Source organism: Chrysochloris asiatica, unplaced genomic scaffold, assembly GCF_000296735.1.
Source record: "Chrysochloris asiatica unplaced genomic scaffold, ChrAsi1.0 scaffold00041, whole genome shotgun sequence".
In the NCBI taxonomy this organism is placed as follows: domain Eukaryota; kingdom Metazoa; phylum Chordata; class Mammalia; order Afrosoricida; family Chrysochloridae; genus Chrysochloris; species Chrysochloris asiatica.
Genome location: NW_006408559.1, coordinates 15093342 through 15114471, shown reverse-complemented (window position 1 = coordinate 15114471; position 21130 = coordinate 15093342). Strand labels below are relative to the sequence as shown.

The 21130-nt window shown below is 44.1% G+C and overlaps 1 protein-coding gene and 1 pseudogene across 1 annotated transcript in view; both read right to left on the bottom strand.

Annotated features, from left to right (window-relative positions):
• The window catches only part of MGAM (maltase-glucoamylase (alpha-glucosidase)), a 69814-nt gene extending 63684 nt beyond the window's left edge, over positions 1-6130 (bottom strand). Inside the window, exons 1-6 of the mRNA XM_006861259.1 lie at positions 6040-6130; positions 3880-3899; positions 3661-3781; positions 2481-2590; positions 1786-1937; positions 539-710 (exon numbers count right to left, since the gene is read on the bottom strand). Of these exons, the coding sequence (XP_006861321.1) occupies positions 539-710; positions 1786-1937; positions 2481-2590; positions 3661-3781; positions 3880-3899; positions 6040-6130 (666 nt within the window). The remainder of the gene's footprint in view (positions 1-538; positions 711-1785; positions 1938-2480; positions 2591-3660; positions 3782-3879; positions 3900-6039) is intronic.
• A 1150-nt stretch (positions 6131-7280) lies between these two features.
• LOC102832345 lies at positions 7281-13045 on the bottom strand (annotated as a pseudogene).
• Between the last annotated feature and the right edge of the window lie 8085 nt (positions 13046-21130).

The following is a 21130-nucleotide window of genomic DNA, read 5'->3' as shown; positions in this document are numbered from 1 at the left end:
GTTAACATGAGGAGCAGAATCCAGATAGTAACATTTTCTCCACAACAAGCTGGTGCAAAGAGGAAGTGTCATGTGTGGAGCACGTACTATGTGTTGGACACTAAGTTGGGTTCTTTATATGTTATTGATACACCTGTCCCTTACCACAACCCTTTAAGGTAAGTATCAGTTAAGTTCATTAAGAGCAGTCAAGTCGGTTCCAACTCATAGCGACAGAGTATAGGTTCCCAAGGAGTGACTGGTGGGTTTGAACCACCAAGACGCTGCAGTTCAAACCGACCTTGCAGTCTAGTGCTTTATCGTACAGTGCCACACCAGGACTCCACTCATTATATAAATGAAAGACTGAAGACAAGTAGCAGAGCCAGAATTGAAGCTCAGCATCTGGTTCTGGACTCTTACTCTGAACCACTCTAGGGCACTGCTAGACGCAGGCCCCAAGAATCCTGATGATCTTACTCTGAACCACTGCCAGGTGCTGTTAGAGACAGCCTCCAGCAGTGAGACTACCATATTAGAATGTCCCCCAGGAGCTCACCCCATTGGGGGTTGTGTCTCTGGCAAAGATGGGCCAGGTTTTCCAGTTCATGTCGTGCCGATACTGCTGGTGCACATGTTCCCCCAATCCGTACACGTTGGCGCTGGGCAGGCGGATGGAGAGCTGCAGGAACTGATCATCGAAGAGGAGGGGCCCAATGCTTGAGTCAAACCTGGACACAGGTGAGAAATACAGGTACATGTGGGCAAGTGGGGTGGAGAGAGCAATTACTTAGCACAATGCTCTTTATAGCTTAATGACTCAAAATTACCAAACCAAGTGTCAGTGCGTCAACTCCAACTCATGGTAACCCTGTATGTCAAAGAGGTAGAACTGTGTTTCATGGGGTTTTCAGTAGCTGATTCTTTGGAAGTAGGTTGCTAGGCTTTGTTCTCGGTACATGTTAGAAAAGCCTGTTGGTTGGGAGCTTAGCACGTTAAACGTTTTACCACCAGAAACTCCACAATGACCCAATAATCTTCTCCATTTGCACTCTGGTCACATTTTCCCACTGACACCAAGAGGCCAGGACTCCATAAGGGCAGGTTGTTGGTGTTGTTGTCGTGTGCCGTGGAGTCAGTTCTGACTCATAGCGACCCTGTACAAGGTTTCCGAGGCTGTAAATCTTTATGGGAACATGTGACAAATTCCTTAGATCTGTCCCCACATGGAGTCCAGATGTGGCCCTGCAGGATAGCACCAGACCACAAAGTCAGTTTGAACTTCAAGGTTGGTGGTTCAAATCCACCAACCACTCCTCAAAACACTATACAGGGTCACTATGAGTGGAAACTAAACAACAACAACACTACAAGGGTGAGGAACGTCCAGACCGTGGGCTGTATAAAGCCCACAAAATCAGTTGGTCTGGCCCTGCCAAAGCAACCGTAGTTCCAGCCTTCACATTAGGGTGAGTCAATTAAATTTGAACAAATATAGCAGGCTAATGTTTAATTTGATCATTTTATATGGCCTGCAAATTGTTGCCAATCTTGGCAGAAAAATGATTCCCACCCCTGCTATACTATGTGACAAACTACTATGTTTTAGGAGGAGGAGTTGTTCGGTAAGTATTTCCTGGTGGGTGGAAAAGTAAGAAAGTAATAAAAAATTAATGAAGAGAAAGAAGACAGAGCCAAGTACACATTTTGAGGTAGAAAGAGAGTATCTACCATCAACATTTGGATTACAGCCTTCAGAAACACTGTTGAAACGCCCTGGTCCCCAGACACTTTCTCAGAGCTTACAGAACACGGTTGTTGCTCTGCCGGATCACTTTGATGCTGAATGGCTGCTTGGAGACTTCCACTCTGTAGGTCAAGGAAGAAGCAGCGATTCCGTCAAAGGGTTTCACGTGCTCATGGGGAACTTCATACCTGTTCTTGTTCTGGTCGGTAAACTGTCCAGAGAGAGGAGAGGAAGCGAGCCAACGTAAAAACTCAGATCCTGACTCAATGACACTATGCCATTGTACCTCACCCAATCCAAGTGGAGAATACAGACCCAACAACACCCAACTGAAGTGGAGAACACAGACCCAACAACACTAGGATGTGGTACGTCATCCAATTCAATTGGTTAACAAATGGTTAGCACTTGGACAACATTGGCAGAAATATACACTGCAAATATACACTGAAGAGATGGGCTACCCTTAGACTTCTCCAAGCTGTGCTCCTTTGTTTCTCTACCCCCACCGCCCCCCTAGCACATTTCACGTGGTATCTAGGGAAAAGAAATGAAGATCAAATCTCACCAGTCAGATTTATAACATATTGTGGCAGTGAGCACATTGAGAAAAGGTCAGAGGTAACAAATAAGAACAATGATAATAGAGAAAAATACCTCCATTCGCTAAAATTTCTATTTTGCAAAAGCCACAGTCCCTAGGCAAGGAACAAGTATCCCCTAAAGAGGTCTTTTAAAATAGACAAATCACAACCTTAAAGTGGAATCGGTTGGATGACTGGTATTCTGCCGTGAGAAGGACACTGTCGACACTGCTTCCAAACAGGTATGAGGATTGTAGCCTCCGCAGCTCAGCTGTGAACCCTAACACATAGGAAAGAAAAGATCTTCATCACTGGCTCCATGGATTCACAAATGATGGCCATACGAAAACTAAGCTTTATGTCAAAGGGAGCTAGGAAGAAGCCTTTATTTTCCAAAACAGGAAGAGATAGACAATCACCCTATTATTTCTACATCCTGCCTGGGGCCAGATCCTGAAACTAGGTGCGATCACTACCTTACCTGAAGACCCATGTCCTTTTTGTATGTCTGGTGATATCCCGTATAGACCCAGTTCCTAGTCCACCCTAGTCTCTTGTTAATCAGATATTTGATGTACTCTCAGCCTTCAAGCTATAATTATACGAGCTTCCTTCTGCCATTTTCCTGTGAAGTGACAGATGCTCCTAGACCTTGAAGCCAAGCCACTCATTCCATGGCAAGCCAGCTAATCATGGAGGCCTTATCAGAATAGAGTCTATTGGGCCAGGAGACAATAGAGAAGGATATACCTCTTCCTTGATGCTAACAGCTTCCCCATACAATAAGCTTCTGGTATCCCCCAGAATGTCCATGATTGTTATACACTGTATTTCAAAGCAGGAGAAGGTAAAGGGGGTACCCACAGACACAGACTAGGTAAGTTCCACAAAATGTGGATCCCATGGCCATTGTAGCCTTATCAGTGAAATTACATAATATCGAGACCCCCTTGGGGACATCAACACTTGAGATTACAGCCAAGAAAGCCCCATGGAACCCTTCTACTCTGTCTCAGGGGTCACCATGAGTTCGAATGGACTCCGCATAACTAGTAACAGAGACGGAAGTGATCGCAGGGATTGCTGCATTCTAATCCTTCATGTTCAAAGTGAGAAGGTGGTGACCCAAGGAGGTCAGGATGGTTGTCCAAGGTCATGAAGGTATGTGGGCAGAGACATAAGCAGAGATGGATCTGGATTTCTGAGGCAAAGTCGATTCTAGGTCCTGGTTCAGAGTATGTCCACAAGGCAGTGTAGCAGGACCAAGCAGCACTTGTCTGTCTGCTGGAGGCACAAGCAGACCTATAGAGGGCCAGGGCTCGTGCCTCCTGCAACACCCTCCCAACTCACCTGCCTTGGTGCTCACGAGGTCAGCTTCAGCCTGGTAGCCATGACTCTTGGAATAGTAGCACGTGGGTGTATTGATGGTTCCCTGAGGATTCCAGCAGCAACCTCGCTGTTCACATGTGTACTGAAACAGAAGATTGTCCAAGAACTCTATTCACTGCAGAAGACCATCAGCTATGAAGCACAGTACCTCTCATCTGAGCTGTGGTTTCATTAACTAACCTCGAGGTAGAGAAGCTGAGCTGCATCCCAAGCAACAAAGAGCCCTCACACCGGTCAGTTCCTCTGAGCAGTGCTCTTCCTTCCCACCCCAGGGCATTTCCATGCAGCATCACAATCTGTTCCGTTCCACCCACATCAAGCTGATGAGCATATATCTAAACGCTCTAACCCACAATCCAAACTTGGAAGTGAAGCTTACTTCCTACGAACTGACTCTTTTTTTAATAGACTGTGCAATCAACTCTATTTGTTGTTGTTGTTGTTGTTGCATGCTCTTGAGTTGGTTCCAACTCATAGTGACCATGTACAAAGCAGTCCTGCGCCACCCTCACAAGTGTTACACTTGAACACTTTGCTGCTGTCACTGTACCAATCTATTTCATTGGGGGTCTTCCTCATTTACATTGCCCCTCCCCTTTGTTGTTGTTGTTATTGTTAAGTGCCGTCGAGTCGGTTCCGACCCTTAGCGACCCTGAACAGGGTTTCTGAGGATGTAAATCTTTAAGGGAGCAGAAAGCCTCATCTTTCTCCTGTGGAACAGCTGGTAGTTTCGAACTGCTTACCTTGAGGTTCATAGCCCGATTCGTAACCACTACGCTACCAGAGCTATGTCTTTCTTCAGGGACTGGTCCCTTGTCCCAAGTGTGAGAGATGAAATCTCACCATCTTGGCTTCTAGGAAGCATTCCGGCTGTACTTCTTCCAACACAGATTAGTTTTCTCTACTGTCAGTCTATGATACTCTTCTCCAACAACATAACTCAAATGCATCAATTCTTCTATATGAGAATTGTCTTCCTTATCCATTGTCCGACTTTCATATGCATATGGCTTGTGTCAGGCACACCTTAGTCTTCAAACTGAAATCTTTGCTCTTGAACACTTTAAAGAAGTCTTGTGCAGCAGAGTTGCCTGTTGCAATATGTCTTTTGATTTCTTGACTGTTACTTCCATTAGTGTTGATAGTGGATACAAGTCTTTGACAACTTCAATTTTTCTCCGTTTATCGTGATGTTATTTACTGGCCCGGTTGTGAGGATTTTTGTTTCTTTACACTGAGGTACAACCCATAATGAAGTCTGTGGCATTTGATATTTATCAATAAGTATTTTAAGCTGGATTATATGAAAAAGAATGTGGTGTCAGGAGGAAGATTCATTAACAACCTGCAATATGCAGATGATACAACTTTGCTTGTTGAAAGTAAAAAGGACTTAAAATACTTACAGATGAAGATCTAAGACCACAGCCCTCAGTATGGGTTGCACCTCAATGTAAAGAAAACAGCACTCCTCACAACTGGACTAATAAATAACATCATGATAAACTGAGAAAAGATTGAAGTTGTCAAAGACTTCGTTTTGCTTGGATCCACTATCAACACTCATGGAAGCAGCAGTCAAGAAATCAAACAACATATTGCATTAGGCAAATCTGTTGCACAAGACCTTTTTTAAGTGTTGAAGAGCAAAGATGTCAGTTTGAGGACTAAGGTATGCCTGACCCAAGCCATGGTATTTTCAATAACCTCACATACATGTGAAAGTTGCACAGTGTATCAGGAGGGATCAGTTCCTGGAGAAGAACATCATGCTTGGAAAGCAGATGGTCAGTGAAAAAGAGGAAAACCACCCACAAGATGGGTTGACACAGTGGCAGCAACAAAGGCCTCAAACGTAACAGCCATTCTGAGGATAATGCAGGACCTCACAGCGCTTCTTTCTGCTGTAATTGCGGTCGCTTAGAGTCAGAACGGACTCAAAGACACTAGTAACAACAACAACAACAACAACTTGGGGTTCATCAGCCTTTGAGTCAGTATGATATCTTACCCACCAATCTGGGGCTTATCTGCCCCTGCAGTTATTAGTGTCAGAAGAAACTTCCACCCTAACATCTGACCCATGGATTCTAACCTACCAACTCCTCCTTAGAAAACCCTGTATAACCTTCTCCTCCCTTCAATATTTCATTCCTTAAGTCTCTGTGTGGCCCCAAGTCCTCTTTCTCTCCAAACCCTCTTCATGTTTTATATCAGAAGTTGGCATGTCTTGAGACAGGGTCTAGAGTTGGAAGGGGTTGCTGAAGGGGCAAATTCAGGGACAGATGTGTGATCCTGCAGCCCGTTGCTGAGCGACGGGATGCTGCCCCGCAATGTTACCTCGGCAACGGGCAGCAGCTTTAACCCTGGAAAGGGAGGGGTGGAGGTCTGGAGGCAGAGGGAAAGGGGTTAGCTTGAGACTGGGGTCCATTGAGGGCATAAGAGGGAGGACAGCAGAGTGGGTCCGAAAACTAGAGTTTCCATAACCTCAGAGTCAAGGTAGAAGTATATATGTGGGGAAGACTGAGGACCTAGAGGACCCTAAAAGACCCACCTCTTGCCTTTCTTATTGGCCAATAATAGGGTTGCTATGGGTCTGAACCAACTCAACAGCACACAACAGCAATAGCCACATGAGGTATTTCTTTGAGATAAACTCTATCTATGTAAATACAGATATAGAAGCTTCACTGGTTTTATTATTTTTAGAGAACCCAGCCCTATGGAGAGAGTAAAGTAAAACATCTAATGTTTTTGCCACAGAGGCTAGAGGAATAATAGAAACACTGAGGGATCTTTAACCATTAGAAGGGAAAGATGACTTCAGGAGGAGATGGTAAGTTTCATTCACTCAAGGAAAGGTGCCTTGCAGCCAGGAGCCAGGAGCCAGCTGCCATACCAGAACCCAAGCCAGGACTAGAAAGATAACAGCATCACCCTTTCTCCTGAGAAAGTGGCTCTTAGGGTCCATTCTCTCCAAAAAGCCTCCCTGAATTGCTCAGGGTGGTTGGGCAGATCTTTCCTTTAATAGAGAATCCCTTTCATTATTGGAAGCAAGAGTACTGGGATCTGAAACTAAGCCTCATCAAAACTGTTAATCATTTTCCATGTGATCCTGGGGGAGAGGAGGAGCTGGGAATGATAAGATGGTAGAGCAGTGGCCTTGGTTCCAGAACACTCTTCCTAGCCAGCCTGTCTAGTTTCTCCCACCTCCTCCTCCACACACCTAGGTACTTCCTGTTAGCATGTGTATCATAGACGTCAATGATTCCTAGAGATCCAACCCCTCAAAAGTACTGTGTATCCACATAGATCACCCAAGACACCCAACAGCATACTTAAGTTTGTCTGGCATGAGAATTCACATCTCTCAAAGTGCTTCCAGAGTTTTGTTTCTGGCCGAGGCATAGAGGAACATTTGTGTTGTTTTTTCACACTATGAAAATGCACATGTCAGTAATAAAGCATGTGACGTGAGGGAACAGCAAGTGCAGGACCGTGAGTCACGTTATCAGAACAGGTTGTGAGTGAATAGAGTTCACGCTGCTTCTGCTTCCCCACTCGCAGACCTCCCGACCTCCCTAGGCCACCTCCTCTTCCGCCTCTTCCTCAAACTCGCCCTCCTCCTCGGCCGTGGTGTCCTGGTATTGCTGGTATTCGGACATCAGATAATTCATGTGTTGCTCTCGGCCTCGGTGAACTCCATCTCGTCCATGCCCTCGCCCGTGTACCAGTGCAGGGAGGCCTTGCGCGGGAACATGGCGGTGAACTGCTCTGAGATGCGTTTGAACAGCTCCTGGATGGCCGTGCTATTGCAGATGAAGGTGGCTGACATTTTCAGCCCCCGGGGCGGGATGTCGCAGACAGCGGTTTTCATGTTGTTGGGGATCCATTCGACAAAATAGCTGCTGTTCTTATTCTGCACGTTGAACATCTGCTCGTCCACCTCCTTCATGGACATGCGACCCTGGAAGACGGCGGCCACCTTCAGGTAGCGGCCATGGCGGGGATCTCAGGCCACCATCATGTTCTTGGCATCGAACAGCTGGGTGAGCTCGGGGACAGTCGGCCTGGTACTGCTGGCTGCCCCGGCTGGTCAGTGGGGCGAAGCCAGGCATGAAGAAGTGCAGACAGGGGAAGGGCACCATGTTTACAGCCAGTTTCCGCAGGTCAGCATTGAGCTGGCCTGGGAAGCGTAGGCAGGTGGTGACCCCACTCATAGTGGCTGACACCAAGTGGTTCAGGTCCCTGTAGATGGGTGTGGTCAGCTTGAGTGTACGGAAACAGATGCCGTAGATGGCCTCATTGTCAATGCAGTAGGTCTCATCTGTGTTCTCCACCAACTGGTGCACCTAGAGGGTGGCGTTGTAGGACTCCACCACGGTGTCCGACACCTTGGGCGAAGGCACCACACTGAACGCCATGATCCTGTCTGGGTACTCCTCTCAGATCTTGCTGAGGAGGAGGGTGCCCATCCCAGACCCAGGCCCCCCACCCAGGGGGTGGGTCAGCTGGAAGCCCTGCAGCCAGTCACAGCTCTCTGCCTCCTTGCGCACCAAGTCCAGCATGGAATCAACCAGGTCTGAGCCTTCAGTATAGTGCCCCTTGGCCCAGTTGTTTCCAGCACCGCTCTGACTGAAAACGAAGTTGTCGAGTTGGAAGATTTGCCCAAAAGGCCCTGAGCGCACCGAGTCCATGGTACCCGGCTCTAGGTCCACCAGGACCGCGCGGGGCACGTACTTGCCACCGGTGGCCTCGTTGTAATTAATACACATTGATCCGCTCCAGCGCAGTTCACTATCGCCATGATAGATGCCGGTGGGGTCAATGCCAAGCTCGTCGCTGATCACCTCCCAGAACTTGGCACCATCTGATTTCCGCATTGCGCGGCACGATTTCTCTCTTGGCGGCCACCATGGCAGCGTGGGCAGAAGGACGAAAACAAGAGCGGACAAGCGAACGCGCAGGCTGCTCTTTTTTCTTTTTTTTGCTGAGACATGCAGAGTTTTTATTGATCTTATTAAGTTGCTAATACTGAATATTTAGCTGGAGAACAGTCGGAAAAAAGAGTTGCAAGCGCGGTTATTAGTGGGTTTGGGTAGGTGGGCACAACATTGAGGACACAGTAGGCTGCTCAGCACAGAATGTCTAACTGTCTCAAAAAGCCACCTTGTGGTACAGTAGCCTTTGACCACTGCCATTTTATGCCGGTGTCTGCATCTGGGATTGTGGTTACACGTTGTTGTCAATCAAGTATCTCAAATCATTTGTTTAAAATTATTATTGAATGAGTGAATTCCATGGGGTAATTCATAGAATAAAGTCAAAGGTCGTTTATTGAACTACCCACCTTGATAACACTGTGTTTATTAAAAGGCTTTATCATTAAAACATCAAAGGTCTGTTACTGAGGCAGTAATGATATCTAAAGTTCACTAAGAACCAACAAAAAGATGAGAGCTAGGGTAAGTGGACAAACTGGGGATACCTTAGTCTTCTTGGTGGGCAGCTGTACTGCTTGTTTCCTGGTGCAACACCTGGAAGGGGCTCAACCTTCTGCAAACCTAGAACGCCAGACATCTTGTTTAGGTAGGCTGTGTCTACATCACAGCTTTCCGTTCTTCCAAGTAAAGATTGGTTCTCTACCAATCCAGCTCCAGCCCACCAAAGTCTCCTCTCTGGCATCTTCCTTCTTGGCCATATGGGACCACTGCCTATGACACATATGATCCTACGGTCCTCCTTGTCTAACTTTGTTGGCAATATCTGTTCTATCTTGAATTCACTTTCTACACTCCCCAATCTCTGTCACAGCCCTACTTAGCATCAATTTCACATTGTCACCTTCGTCCTATTGATAATTCCTTCTACTTTGCAATTCCTTTAGTAGTTCCTATATTGTTGTTGTTGTTGTTAAATGCCATTGAGTCCATTGTGACTCATAGAGACCTTGTATAGGATTTCCAAGGAGTGGCTGGTGGGTTTGGACCACCAATCTTGCAGGTCAAACTGACCTTGGTCCAGTGTTTATCTTAGGGTTTAGCACTAGAACTTGGTTCCTGTATTATTTTTTGTTTTATGTTATACAGTTTTAAAATTAATTTATTTACCTTATCTGTGCTTCTAAATGATATGATTTTTTTTCTAATTATTTGATTCATTTGAGCCAAAAACCCAAGTCCTGGTGTGGCACTGTGGGCCAATGCATCAGACTGCAAGGTCGGTGGTTCAAGTTCACCAGCTTCTCTTTGGAAACCCTATACAGTGTCGCTATGCCTCGGAATTGACTGGACGGCACTTAACAACAACAAGAAAACCCATAATGCTAACCTTTATTGAATGTGGTTCATATTGAAACACTTCTTTTGTGTTCTGCCCTCTGTGTACTGTCATGTTGTCTTTCTGCTGTTATCATTTTTCCTTCTCTTGTTCCTTCGCCCCATTACCTGATCTCTCTCAGCCTTAAATGGCTGCTCCTTGATGCTTTGTATCACAACAAAACCAAACTCCTCTACCTGACTTCCAAAGTCTTTCAAAACCGAAACCCACATTCTCTGCTCATTTTTGTTCCTTCCTGCTCTGAACAGAGTCCAAGAGGCCCGTCCACTCCTCTCAGGGGATGCTGCTGAGGAACAGACTGAGAACCACAGCAGTCTAGGAAGGAGCCTTGGTCTCACTCTGGGCTCTTTCCTACCTCAACAGCCAATGGCTTCTCTCTATGCCCGACAGCCAACCAGGACCCAGCTGTCCTGCCCCAGGATTCGGTTTCTGAGCCATCTCTCTTTCTCTGGCTGCCAGCCTATCCTCTGGACTTCCCAGCTAGTGTTGGCTGTCACTCTGCTACAATTTGCAAGTCTAGGCCTCTTCTCTACTGCAAGCCACACACTTCTGGATCTGGTTCCCTTCTACTTTAACTCCTCGCCCCCTACCTCTAAGCTCTGCCTATCACATCTCATGCCCAGACTCTCTTCTTCTCTATCTTTGCTACTCAAGTCCTCCATGCCTCAGTTCCTATGGCATCTCAGTCATTATCTAAGACCTCGTTCTGAATAGACCCCATTTCTGTGCATAGAATGCTCCAGAGAGTTTCCAAAGGCTGGTTTTCCAGAAGTGGGTCATCAGCCCTTTCTTCTCCAATCTTTCTATTGGTAGTCAAACATGTTAACTGTTAGCAATATCTATTTTCATAATGACCCACAAGGCCTACAAACTCAGAGACCCCATCATCCCCCTAGGACCTGACCTCCCACTGCCTTCCCCACCTCACACTATCCCTGGCCCACTGGCCTCCACACTGTTCATCTATCTACTTGTCAGGCTCACTCGTCTTTCCTACATGATCCACCAAACAATAACATGCTCGTGAAAAGGGGAACTCAAGTCAAGTACCAGAGTTTTGACTGGAAGCCATCAAGCATCTGTATATTTGGAAACATCATTCTTTCTGATGGAGATTTCACTTCTCTTTCATTTCTCTGCCTTTACTCATTTCTACCTTCACATAATGAAGACATCCAAGATGGAGATTCTGAGGCTTTTCCTTCCCTCCTCATAGCTACCTTCCCATCAACTCATCCCCCAAGAAAAACAGCCCACAGGGGCAGATTGAGCATCGAAGAGAAATAAATAAAAGAATTCATGGTATTGAGACCTTTAGACTCTCTGAAACATCAGCAATGGCTCCAGGACACTGAGATAAATGCAGAGTGCCAAGTGCCACCAAAGCATCAACTAACTACAGACCATTCCTTTATGTGCCTCACCTGAGCCTACCATTGCATGTCAATGGAGTGTCCTCAGAAGGTCACGTTTTGTTTTTCAAGATGATAAGTGCCTGGTATGGTGAGGACAGCTCAGCCTACAGTCAGATCTTCAGCTGGACTTTAGCTGATGTTCAGGAAGCAGATGGTCTCTTGCTCTGCAGTTAATTACCTTCTTCCTCCTACTATGCGGCACTGGAAACTTTGTCCTTATTCCAATCATGTTTTATATACAGGTATGACTTTTTACAGGGTTCTGGTGTGGCACTGTATGATAAGCACTGTACTGGTAACCACAAGACCAGTGGCTCAAACCTACCAGTTACCACTGAGAAACTCTATACAGGGTCCCTATGAGTCAGAACTATTTTGACAGCACTTAACAACAACATGACTTTTTACCATAGAGGCTAGATAAACAATGGAACTTGGAAGCTTGAAAGAGAGACAGATAGAGAGGGCAAGAGACAGAGGAAGCAATAGACCAAAGACAACTAGTTATCAGGAAGGGTTATAAGATAAAATGCAAATACTTTTTTAGTATCATCTCTGTTGTTTAGTGCCACTGAGTTGGTTCTCACCCATAGCAACCATATGAACAACAGAACAAAATATCGCCTGGTCTTGCATCATCCTCACCATCATCGCCATGTTTGCGTCCATTGTTGCAGTCACTGTTGTGTCAGGCCACCTCATTGAGGGCATTCCTCTTTGTCACTGACCCTCTACTTTACCAAACATGGCGTCCTTCTCCAGGGACGTAGCTGGTATGATGTCTTTCTCTTGGTAACATATCCAATACCTGGCCAACCTAACTTCCAAGGAGCATTCTGACTTTACTTTTTCTAAGGTGTTGTTGTTGATGGTGGTAAGTACCATGGAGTCGGTTCTGACTCATAGTGACCCTGTACAGGGTTTCCAAGGTTGTAAATCTTTACAGGAGCAGAATGCCTCGTCTTTTTCCTGTGGAACCACTGGTAGTTTCGAACTCCTGACCTTGAGGTTAGCAGCCCGACTCATAACCAGTATGCTATCAGAGCTCCTTTTCCAAGATGGTAAGTCTCAAACATTGCTTATACTAAAACCATACTTGTTGCTTATCTGAAATTCACATTTAACTGAGTAACTTATTTATCACTTGTTATGTCTGGCAACAACCCTAAATCCAAAGGAATTTTCCACTTTTCCTCTATCCAAATCACAGTCATACAAGCATGGATGGAGATTTCTTTGCCAGAACCTTCAGTGGTAACTAACTCTGTAGGAACTATAAACAGAGAAGAACAGCTTAACAATACGAACTCTTCAATGACAACAAGATCCACACGGCAAACCTTTGTTGGTGTCTGGTCAGGGATACAGTTGATCCGCTCTGATTCATTTATCACAGGGCACTCCACAGAAGCAGGGGGTACACTTGTCCCAGGATCTGGGGCTGTCACGGAAGCAAAGATAAAATGGCCATCAGATAAAGTGAACATCAAAATCAAGCAATACCCCCATAGTTCTCAATTCCTCCAATTATATCAGGTTCACTGTGGATCAGACTTCATGTGTGTGTCCTCAGACTTAATTGTTTGTTTCATAAAACCTCTGCTTGTTCTTGCAACTGGAGTCCTGGTGTGGCACTGTAGGGTAAGAACTCGACCGCAAGATCAGTTTGAACCACAAGATTGGCAGTTCAAATTCACCAACCACTCCTCAAAAACCCGATACTGGGTCACTGTGAATTGAAACCGACTCGACAGCACTTACAACAACATATCTGCACTAACCTCTTCTATCCCCAAGCCCTTCTCCGACACAACAGTGAATGCAAGGGCAAGGAGGTGGACTCCACCAGTACACAGGAAACTGACCAGAGTGGGGACCAGGTGCCCTTCCTCCAGTCTAGGGGTCCACAAACTATGACCCAAGGGCCAAAGCAAGTTTCATTATTTTTTTATTATTTTAAAACACAGCTGTACCATTTTGTCTCACAAAAGCTAAGTCAAGAGACAATACAGCCAAAAAGTTTCCTCTCTGGCCCCTTACAAAAAAATTGGTTGAATCCTGCTCAAATCCTTGGCTTCCACCACCTATAGCTGGTTCCGAACAAGCTTTGGACACACAACATGGGCTTGCTGTTGCCTGACCATAGTCACCTCAAATGGCAGGCGTCCTCACAATCAACTCTCCACCACCACTAGTGTGTCCATTTATTGTAATGTGGTAGCTTGTGCATTGCTGTGACACCGGAAGTTATGTCACTGGTATCTTCAATATTAGGATCACCCATGGTGGGTAGGTTTCAGCAGAACTTCCAGACTAAGACAGACTAGGGGGAAGAAGAGGCAAACCACTTCTGATTGGTTAACCACTGAAAACCTTGTGAATAGCAGCAGGGCATTGTCTGATTTAGTGCCAGAAAGTAAGTCCCTCAGTTTGGAAGGCATTCACAATTTGGCTGGAAAAGAGCTGCCTCCTTTAAGTAGAGTTGACCATAATGTCAAGAACGGAGTGAAAGTTTTAGGACCTTCATTTGCTGATGGAGCACAACTCAAAATGAGATGAAGCAGCAGCAAAAATCCACTAGTAGGAAAATGGAATGCACAAAGTATGACTCTATTTGGAAATCATATCAAATGAAATGGAAGGCATAAAGTTTGATACCTACACACTAGTGAGCTGAAATTGACTGGCACTTGCTATCTTGACTCTAATATCATGTGGTTTACTTTGCCAGGAATGACTAATTGAAGAGGAATAGTATTAAATGTATCATCAAAAAGAGCATTTCAAGATCTCTTTTGAAGGACAATGCTGTCTGTGATAGCATAATATCCATACACCTATAACAACTTCTGGTGTGGTGCTGTAGGATAAGCGCCAGGCTGCAAAATCAGTTTGAACCACAAGATTAGTGGTTCACACTTACCAATCGTTCCTCAGAAACCCTATACTGGATCACTATGAGTTGGAACTGACTGGGGGAGCAGTTAAAAACAACAACAGTAAGAAAGATAAATTAATACCACTATTATTCAAATTTAGAGTCCTGGTGTGGCGCTATGAATTAATGCACTGGAGTGCAAGGTCGTTTGAACGTCAAGGTCAGCAGTTCAAGCTCACCAGCCACTCCTCGGACACCCTATACAGAGTTGCTATGAATCAGAACCAACTAAATGGCATTTAACAACATTTGTTCATATGCAAGTTCAGGATGAAGCTGAAGACAATATTTAAAACCCCCACAAGAGTCAAAATATGAACTTGAATGAATACCACCTGAATTTAAAGACCATTTCAAGAACAGACATGATTCATTAAATAAATCGAAGACCAGAAGAGTTGTGGGATGCCTTCAAGAACTTCTTCGACATCCATGAAGAAAGCAACAGTTCATTGAAAAAGACAGAAGAGAAAGAAAAGACAAAAATGGCTTTCAGAAGAGTCTCTGAAAGTTGCTCTTGAGCAGAGAGAATCTAAAGCTAATGGAAGGAATGAGGACGTAAACGAGCTGAACCAAAAATTGGAAAGGGCAGCTCGAGAACACAAAGTAAATTAATAGAATTAAATGTGCAAAGACTTGGAGCTAGAAAACCAAAAGGGAAGAATACACTCAGCATTTCTCAAGCTGAAAGAATTGAAGAAAAAAATCCAAGCTTCGGGTTGCAATATTGAAAGATGTTAAGGCAAAATGGCTCAAAATGGTACAACAGTATGAGCCATTTCTTTGGTACAAACTTCTCTTTATATGTGTGTGTGTGTGTGTGTAAGTTTCACTGGGAGTGCACTGAATCCATAGGATAAGCATTGGACTGAGAACCACAAGGTTGGCAGTTTGAGCCCACCAGTCGCTCTGTAGAAGAAAGAACTTTTCTGCTTCCACAAAAGATTTAAAGCCTTGGAAACCCTACAGAGGGTGACGGTGAGTTGGAACCTCAGAAACTCTACAGGGACGCTTTGAGTTGCTGGCACTTAGCAACACCAAATGGCAAAATAGTGAATGATGTAGGAAGTATCAGAAGAAGATGGAAGAGTCACTGTTTCAAAAAGAATTGTCAGTGTTCAATCATTTCAAGAAGGAGCTCAACCACTTCAAGAAGGAGCATATGACCAAGAACTACGAGTACTAAAGGAAGAAATACAAACTGCACTGGAGGCATTGACAAAAAGCAAGGCTCTGGGAGCTGATGGAATATACATTGATATACACTAATCAGCAGTGGAGATGCTCACACATCTATGCCAACCAATTGGAAAAAGATCCAAAGAAAGGCGACCCAATAGAATCAGAAATCATCGAACAATATCATTCGTATCACATACAAGTACAATTTTTCTGAAGATATTTAAAAGAATGCAGCAGTGCATCAACTGGTTGTGGTTACGACTCACAGTGACCCTGCAAGAGGTTCCCATGGAGTGGCTGGTGAGTCTGAACCACCAACCAGAAATTCAATCAAGATTCAGAAGAGGATGTGGAGCACAGAATATCATTGCTGACTTCAGATGGATCTTGGCTAAAAGCAAAAAATACCAGAAAGATGTTTACTTGTGCTTTATTGATGATACAAACACTTTTGACTGTGTAGCTCATGTCAAACTATGGATAACACTGCAAAGAATGGGTATTCCAGAGTACTTAACTATACTCATTAGGAACCTGCATGTAGACCAAGAGGCAATCATTCAAACAGAACAAGAGGATACGAATGATTTGAAATCAAGAAAGGAGTGAGCCATGGCTGTATCCTTTCATCATACTTATTCAGTCTCCATGCTGAACAAATAATCTGAGAAACTGGATTATATGAAGAAAAACATGGTATCAGGATTTCAGGAAGAGTCACGAAAAACTTGTGATATATAGATGACACAACCTTGTGTGCTGGAAAGGAAGAGGACTTGAAATGCTTACTGATGAAGATCAAAGAGCACAGCCTTCAATATGGAATGCACCTCAATGTAAAGGAAACAAAACTCCTCACCATTGGACCAATAAAGAACATCATGATAAATGGAGAAAAATTGAAGTTGTCAAATGCTTTGTTTTGCTTGGATCCATAATCAACTGTCAAGAAATCAAATGCAACATTGCATTAAGCAAATCTGCTGCCAAAGTCCTCTTTAAAATGTTAAAGATCAAAGCTGTGAGGACTAAGGTGTACCTGACACAACCCATGTTATTTTCAAACCCCTTATTTGCATATTAAAGTTGGACAATGAATAAGGAAGAGCATAAAAGAATCAATGCATTGGAATTATACTGTTGGCAAAGAATATTGAAACTACCATGGATTTCCAGAAGAACAAACAAATGTTTCTTGGAAGATTACAGCCAGAATGCTCCTTAGAAGGAAGGATGTGGAGACTTCATCTCTCAATCTTTGGACATGTTGTCAGGAGCAATCAGTCCTTGGAGAAGGACATCATACTTGGTAAAGTGGAGAATCAGGGGAAAAAGAGGAAAGCCCCCAACTAGATGAAATAACACAGTGTCTGCAACAATGGGTTCAGGTATACCAACAATTGTGAAGATGACACGGAACAGAGCAGAGTTTCATTCTGTTGTGCATAGTAGCATCGCTATGAGTCAGAAGAACTCGATGGCATATAACAACAATAATGAAATTCAACAAATGAATTTCAAGTGTTTATTTTGGACGTGAACATATCCAAACTTAAACCTACAATTAATACCTATTGAACTATCACCATTTTGGTAGGTTCTATAGCGCTGTAGTGTAGTGGTTAAAAATCGGATTGCTAACTTCAAGGTTGGCCGTTCAAAACTACCAGTTGTTCTGCAGGAGAAAGACGAGGCGTTCTGCTCCCATAAAGATTTGCAGCCTCGGAAACCCTGTGCAGGGTCGCTATGAGTCGGAACCAACTCCACGGCACTTAACAACAATGGCATCAGTGCTGTAGGATAATGCACTGGACTGCAAGGTCAGTTTCAACCACAAAGTCAGTGGTTCAAGCTCATCAGCTGCTCCTAGGAAACCTACACAGGGTCACTATGGGTCAGAACCAACTCAATGGCACTTAACAACAACCCAACTACAAAGGAGCTCTGGTGGTGCAGTATTAAGTATTCAGTTGCTAATGGAAAAGTGGCTGGTTTGAACCCACCAGCCTCTCCCCTACTCCATGGTAGAAAAATGTGACAGTCTGCCTCCATAAAGAGTTCAGCCTTGGAGACCTTTGGGAACAGTTCTACTCTGTCCTGTAGAGTCACTAGGAGTTGGCATTGACTCAACAGCAGTAGGATTTTGGGATACTCACACACATACACACAACAGTGAACATGGAAGCATGACTTCCATCACACTGATGAGGGATTTGCTTTGATAGAAATGTATGTACAGAGAACATGGGAGTCCTTTGTTACCTTTTGGTTCTGAAGAATTCTGGGCTAAAAGCACAAATAGAGGAATAGTGATGATGAACAATGCCAGCAGAAGAACGATGAGTATAATCTCCAAATTGGTAAACTTCTTACACTTCTGTCTCGCCATCTATAAAAGGTGAGAAAAAGTTTAGACATGTTTAATATACAGCTAGTAAGAATGTTCATGGAGACTCCAATGTATGCCTAACTACAAGAAACAGTAATCCTCTATGTACCTGTCACACAGACTAGAAAATTATTAACTCATAGCCACTCTTGTTTGGTCTTTCCCTACTCCCAGATTATTTTAAAATAAAATTCAATTTTCAATGTCTCTCACTCTGAAAGTGCTTCAGTAGTTTTCTTTAATAGATATGAAATTTTATAAACGAAATGGTACTATAAAAATGTTTTCATTATTCCAAAGGCTTAATGGGCTAGAAGAACCACAGCCTCCACTAACCTGAGACCAGAAGAACTAGATGGTGCCCAGCTACCACCAACAACTACTGCTCTGATGGGTATCACAATAACAGGTCCCAGATAGACTGGGAGAAATTCATACGGAATATGAGACTCACTGGGCTGTTAGAGACTGGAGGAACCCCCAAGACACCCTTCTAGTATAGAACTTTATTTGTCATTGTTAGGTACGTTGAGTCAATTTGACTCAAAGCAACCTGATGTGACACAGTACAACTGTCCCATGCCACATTATCTAGGGTGTAATCTTTATGGGAACAAATGACCAGGTCTGTCTTACAGAGATTCTGGGTGGGTTCAAACTGCCAACCTTATGCACCAAACGATTAATCAGAGAAGCACTTTGCCATGGCAGCAGCAGACTGCTTTATTTTGTTGTTGTTGTGTACAACCAAGTCCATCGTGACTCACAGTGACCCTGTAGGACAGAGCAGAACCCCATAGGGTTTCCTAGGCTGTGAAGCTGTTCAGGAGTAGATCTGCCCACAGAGCAGCTGGTGGGTTAGGGATGACAACCTCTAAGCTAACAGCCAAGCCCATTGTACCACCTCAGCTTCTTTTTCTTTATACATCTGTTTCCAAATTAAAGGTGTGTTTTTCTAGAATTATCTAAAGGGGGGGCCATAGGATTTTTTGTCTAATGTCTTTATGATGTTGTACATTTAAGCACAATTTGTTTGCATGAATTCATTGCAGTCATCAAGTTTGCCACTGAGGCTCATCTTGCCCCACACCATTGGCCTGTGGACGCCAAATTGGTCCCTAAGTCTGTTGGCACAGCCCTATTAGTCTCTGATAACTTCCTGGTTAACATGGGGACCTAGAGGCATCTTGTAATTTTATGTTCCAAGCCTGGAATCATCATTTTTCTAAAGAGTCCTGGTCTTTTTTAGGGGAAGGAATAGTATTTAGAAACCATCATCAAGAAAAGAGGTGGTCAATGTTAACTTAGGATTCTAAAACTGAAGAAAACCTTATTAATCATCTTAGCCAGTGATGGTCTTTGGGGTCCCCAGGAAGTCTTTGATGCTAATCTGCAACCATGTTGTCCCAGAATCAGAGACTCTATTAAGGTCTATCCGTTATAATAAACACACTTTGATTATTAGGTAAAAATATTTAAAAGTGGTGACTGAAGTTAAAAAATAAAAAAGTGGACCAATGGTTCCTCTGTTGTGGTGGGTGTTTAGTGCCATCACGTCAGTTCTGACTCAGAGTGACCCTGTGTAGGGTTTCTGAGGAGTGGTTGCTGAACCACTGACCTTGCAGTTCAAATCGAACTTACAGTCCAGTGCTTATCTCCAGCACACCAAGATTACATTACTCTAGCCCTTTCTTTTTGTAGATAAGTAAAGCAAGGTAGAGTAGAATATGTGCCTTACTCAAATTGTCCAAACAGGTGAATGTTGTTCTCTCTGCCTAGTGGAGCCACATGAATAGAACATTCTGGAACTTATTACAACGTTAGTCTTGAGTCACTATCCTCTACCTATTCTTCTCTCCTTCTTCTAATCTGCTCTTGATCTCCTAATAGCCCCTTTCTGCCCTTGTTTCCTCCATCCGATTTGATGTAAGACATTAGTTATGACATTTCTGATTATAAAGGACTTGGTGCATACCAACTAACTGCCACAGATGGACTTGAACATGAACGGCCTACTCTTATCTGCCTCTCATTTTCAAGACCTCCCACCAAAGATGTCTACATGGATGGTTCGTTCCTCTGTGAACCTGATAATATCTCACATCTCCCAGTCCAGTGCTCCCTGACAAGCAGACCACGGTATCTCTAGAAGATATCAGAAATCCAGTGTACACCTAAATAATAGAACACTGAAGTCAAACACATGAAGCTCATCTTACCCAGAGGCTACGTGTAGCTCTGTAATAATTTATATCAAAATAAGTCTCTTCGGAGTTCAAAATCTAAATTGTCATCCTTTGTATTCAATGTTCCACCATAAATTGTGCTCTGAAGTACTGTCTCACTTTTGGGGTAGATGAGGTATACACCCTTTCATCCAGTGTGTTCTTGTGGGGAGTAACTGGGAGACCTGCACCCAGGAGTGAAGTAACTGTTCAGATGGAGGGATGTGACATCCCAACCCTACAAGTTGGATTGGATGGTTGTTCAAATATGGAGTACAGAAACATAGCAAATGTTCACATGCAGAAGTAAAACATTACACATCTTAGGGTGGGTTTTGTGATTGACCAGAGGAGGATTGCAGAAAGGACAACTACTCATGCAGGGACCACAAGCTTTGTCCCTCTCACCTGGCCCATTGGAGTAACTCCTCTAGAAAGACTTTCCAGTCTCCAACCAATGTAGATAGTTTCTTGCCACTGACCTGACCACCCATCAGAGACTGAAATGAGGATGGCGAGTCACATGCAGTTCTTTCTGGAAACTTTCCTCAGTGTCCTTTGTCAGGGACCCGTTAGGTTCTGAACTAAGTCATGGCATTGCCCCCATCACTCCACAGTGATGTAAATCCCCATCACCAGTCCACCTCCTTCCCAGCATTTCCCCCTGACCCTACTACTGTCATGAATTTAAAATCTTGCCTTATGCAGGCCAGCATTCTTACATTGCCTCTCAAACATTAACTAACACATTCTTTGGGTACTTCTGCCAACTTCCAGGAGCTTTTTTATTTTTTATATTATGTTTACTGTCTTTGAAAGGAAAGATTTGGCATTTCATTGACTTAACTGAGTTCTAAGAAGCTCAGGACCACACTAACCGTTTGCCTCATACAGAAACATCTTCTAGGAATCGAGCTCACGGTAGTGAGACAGAACGCTGACA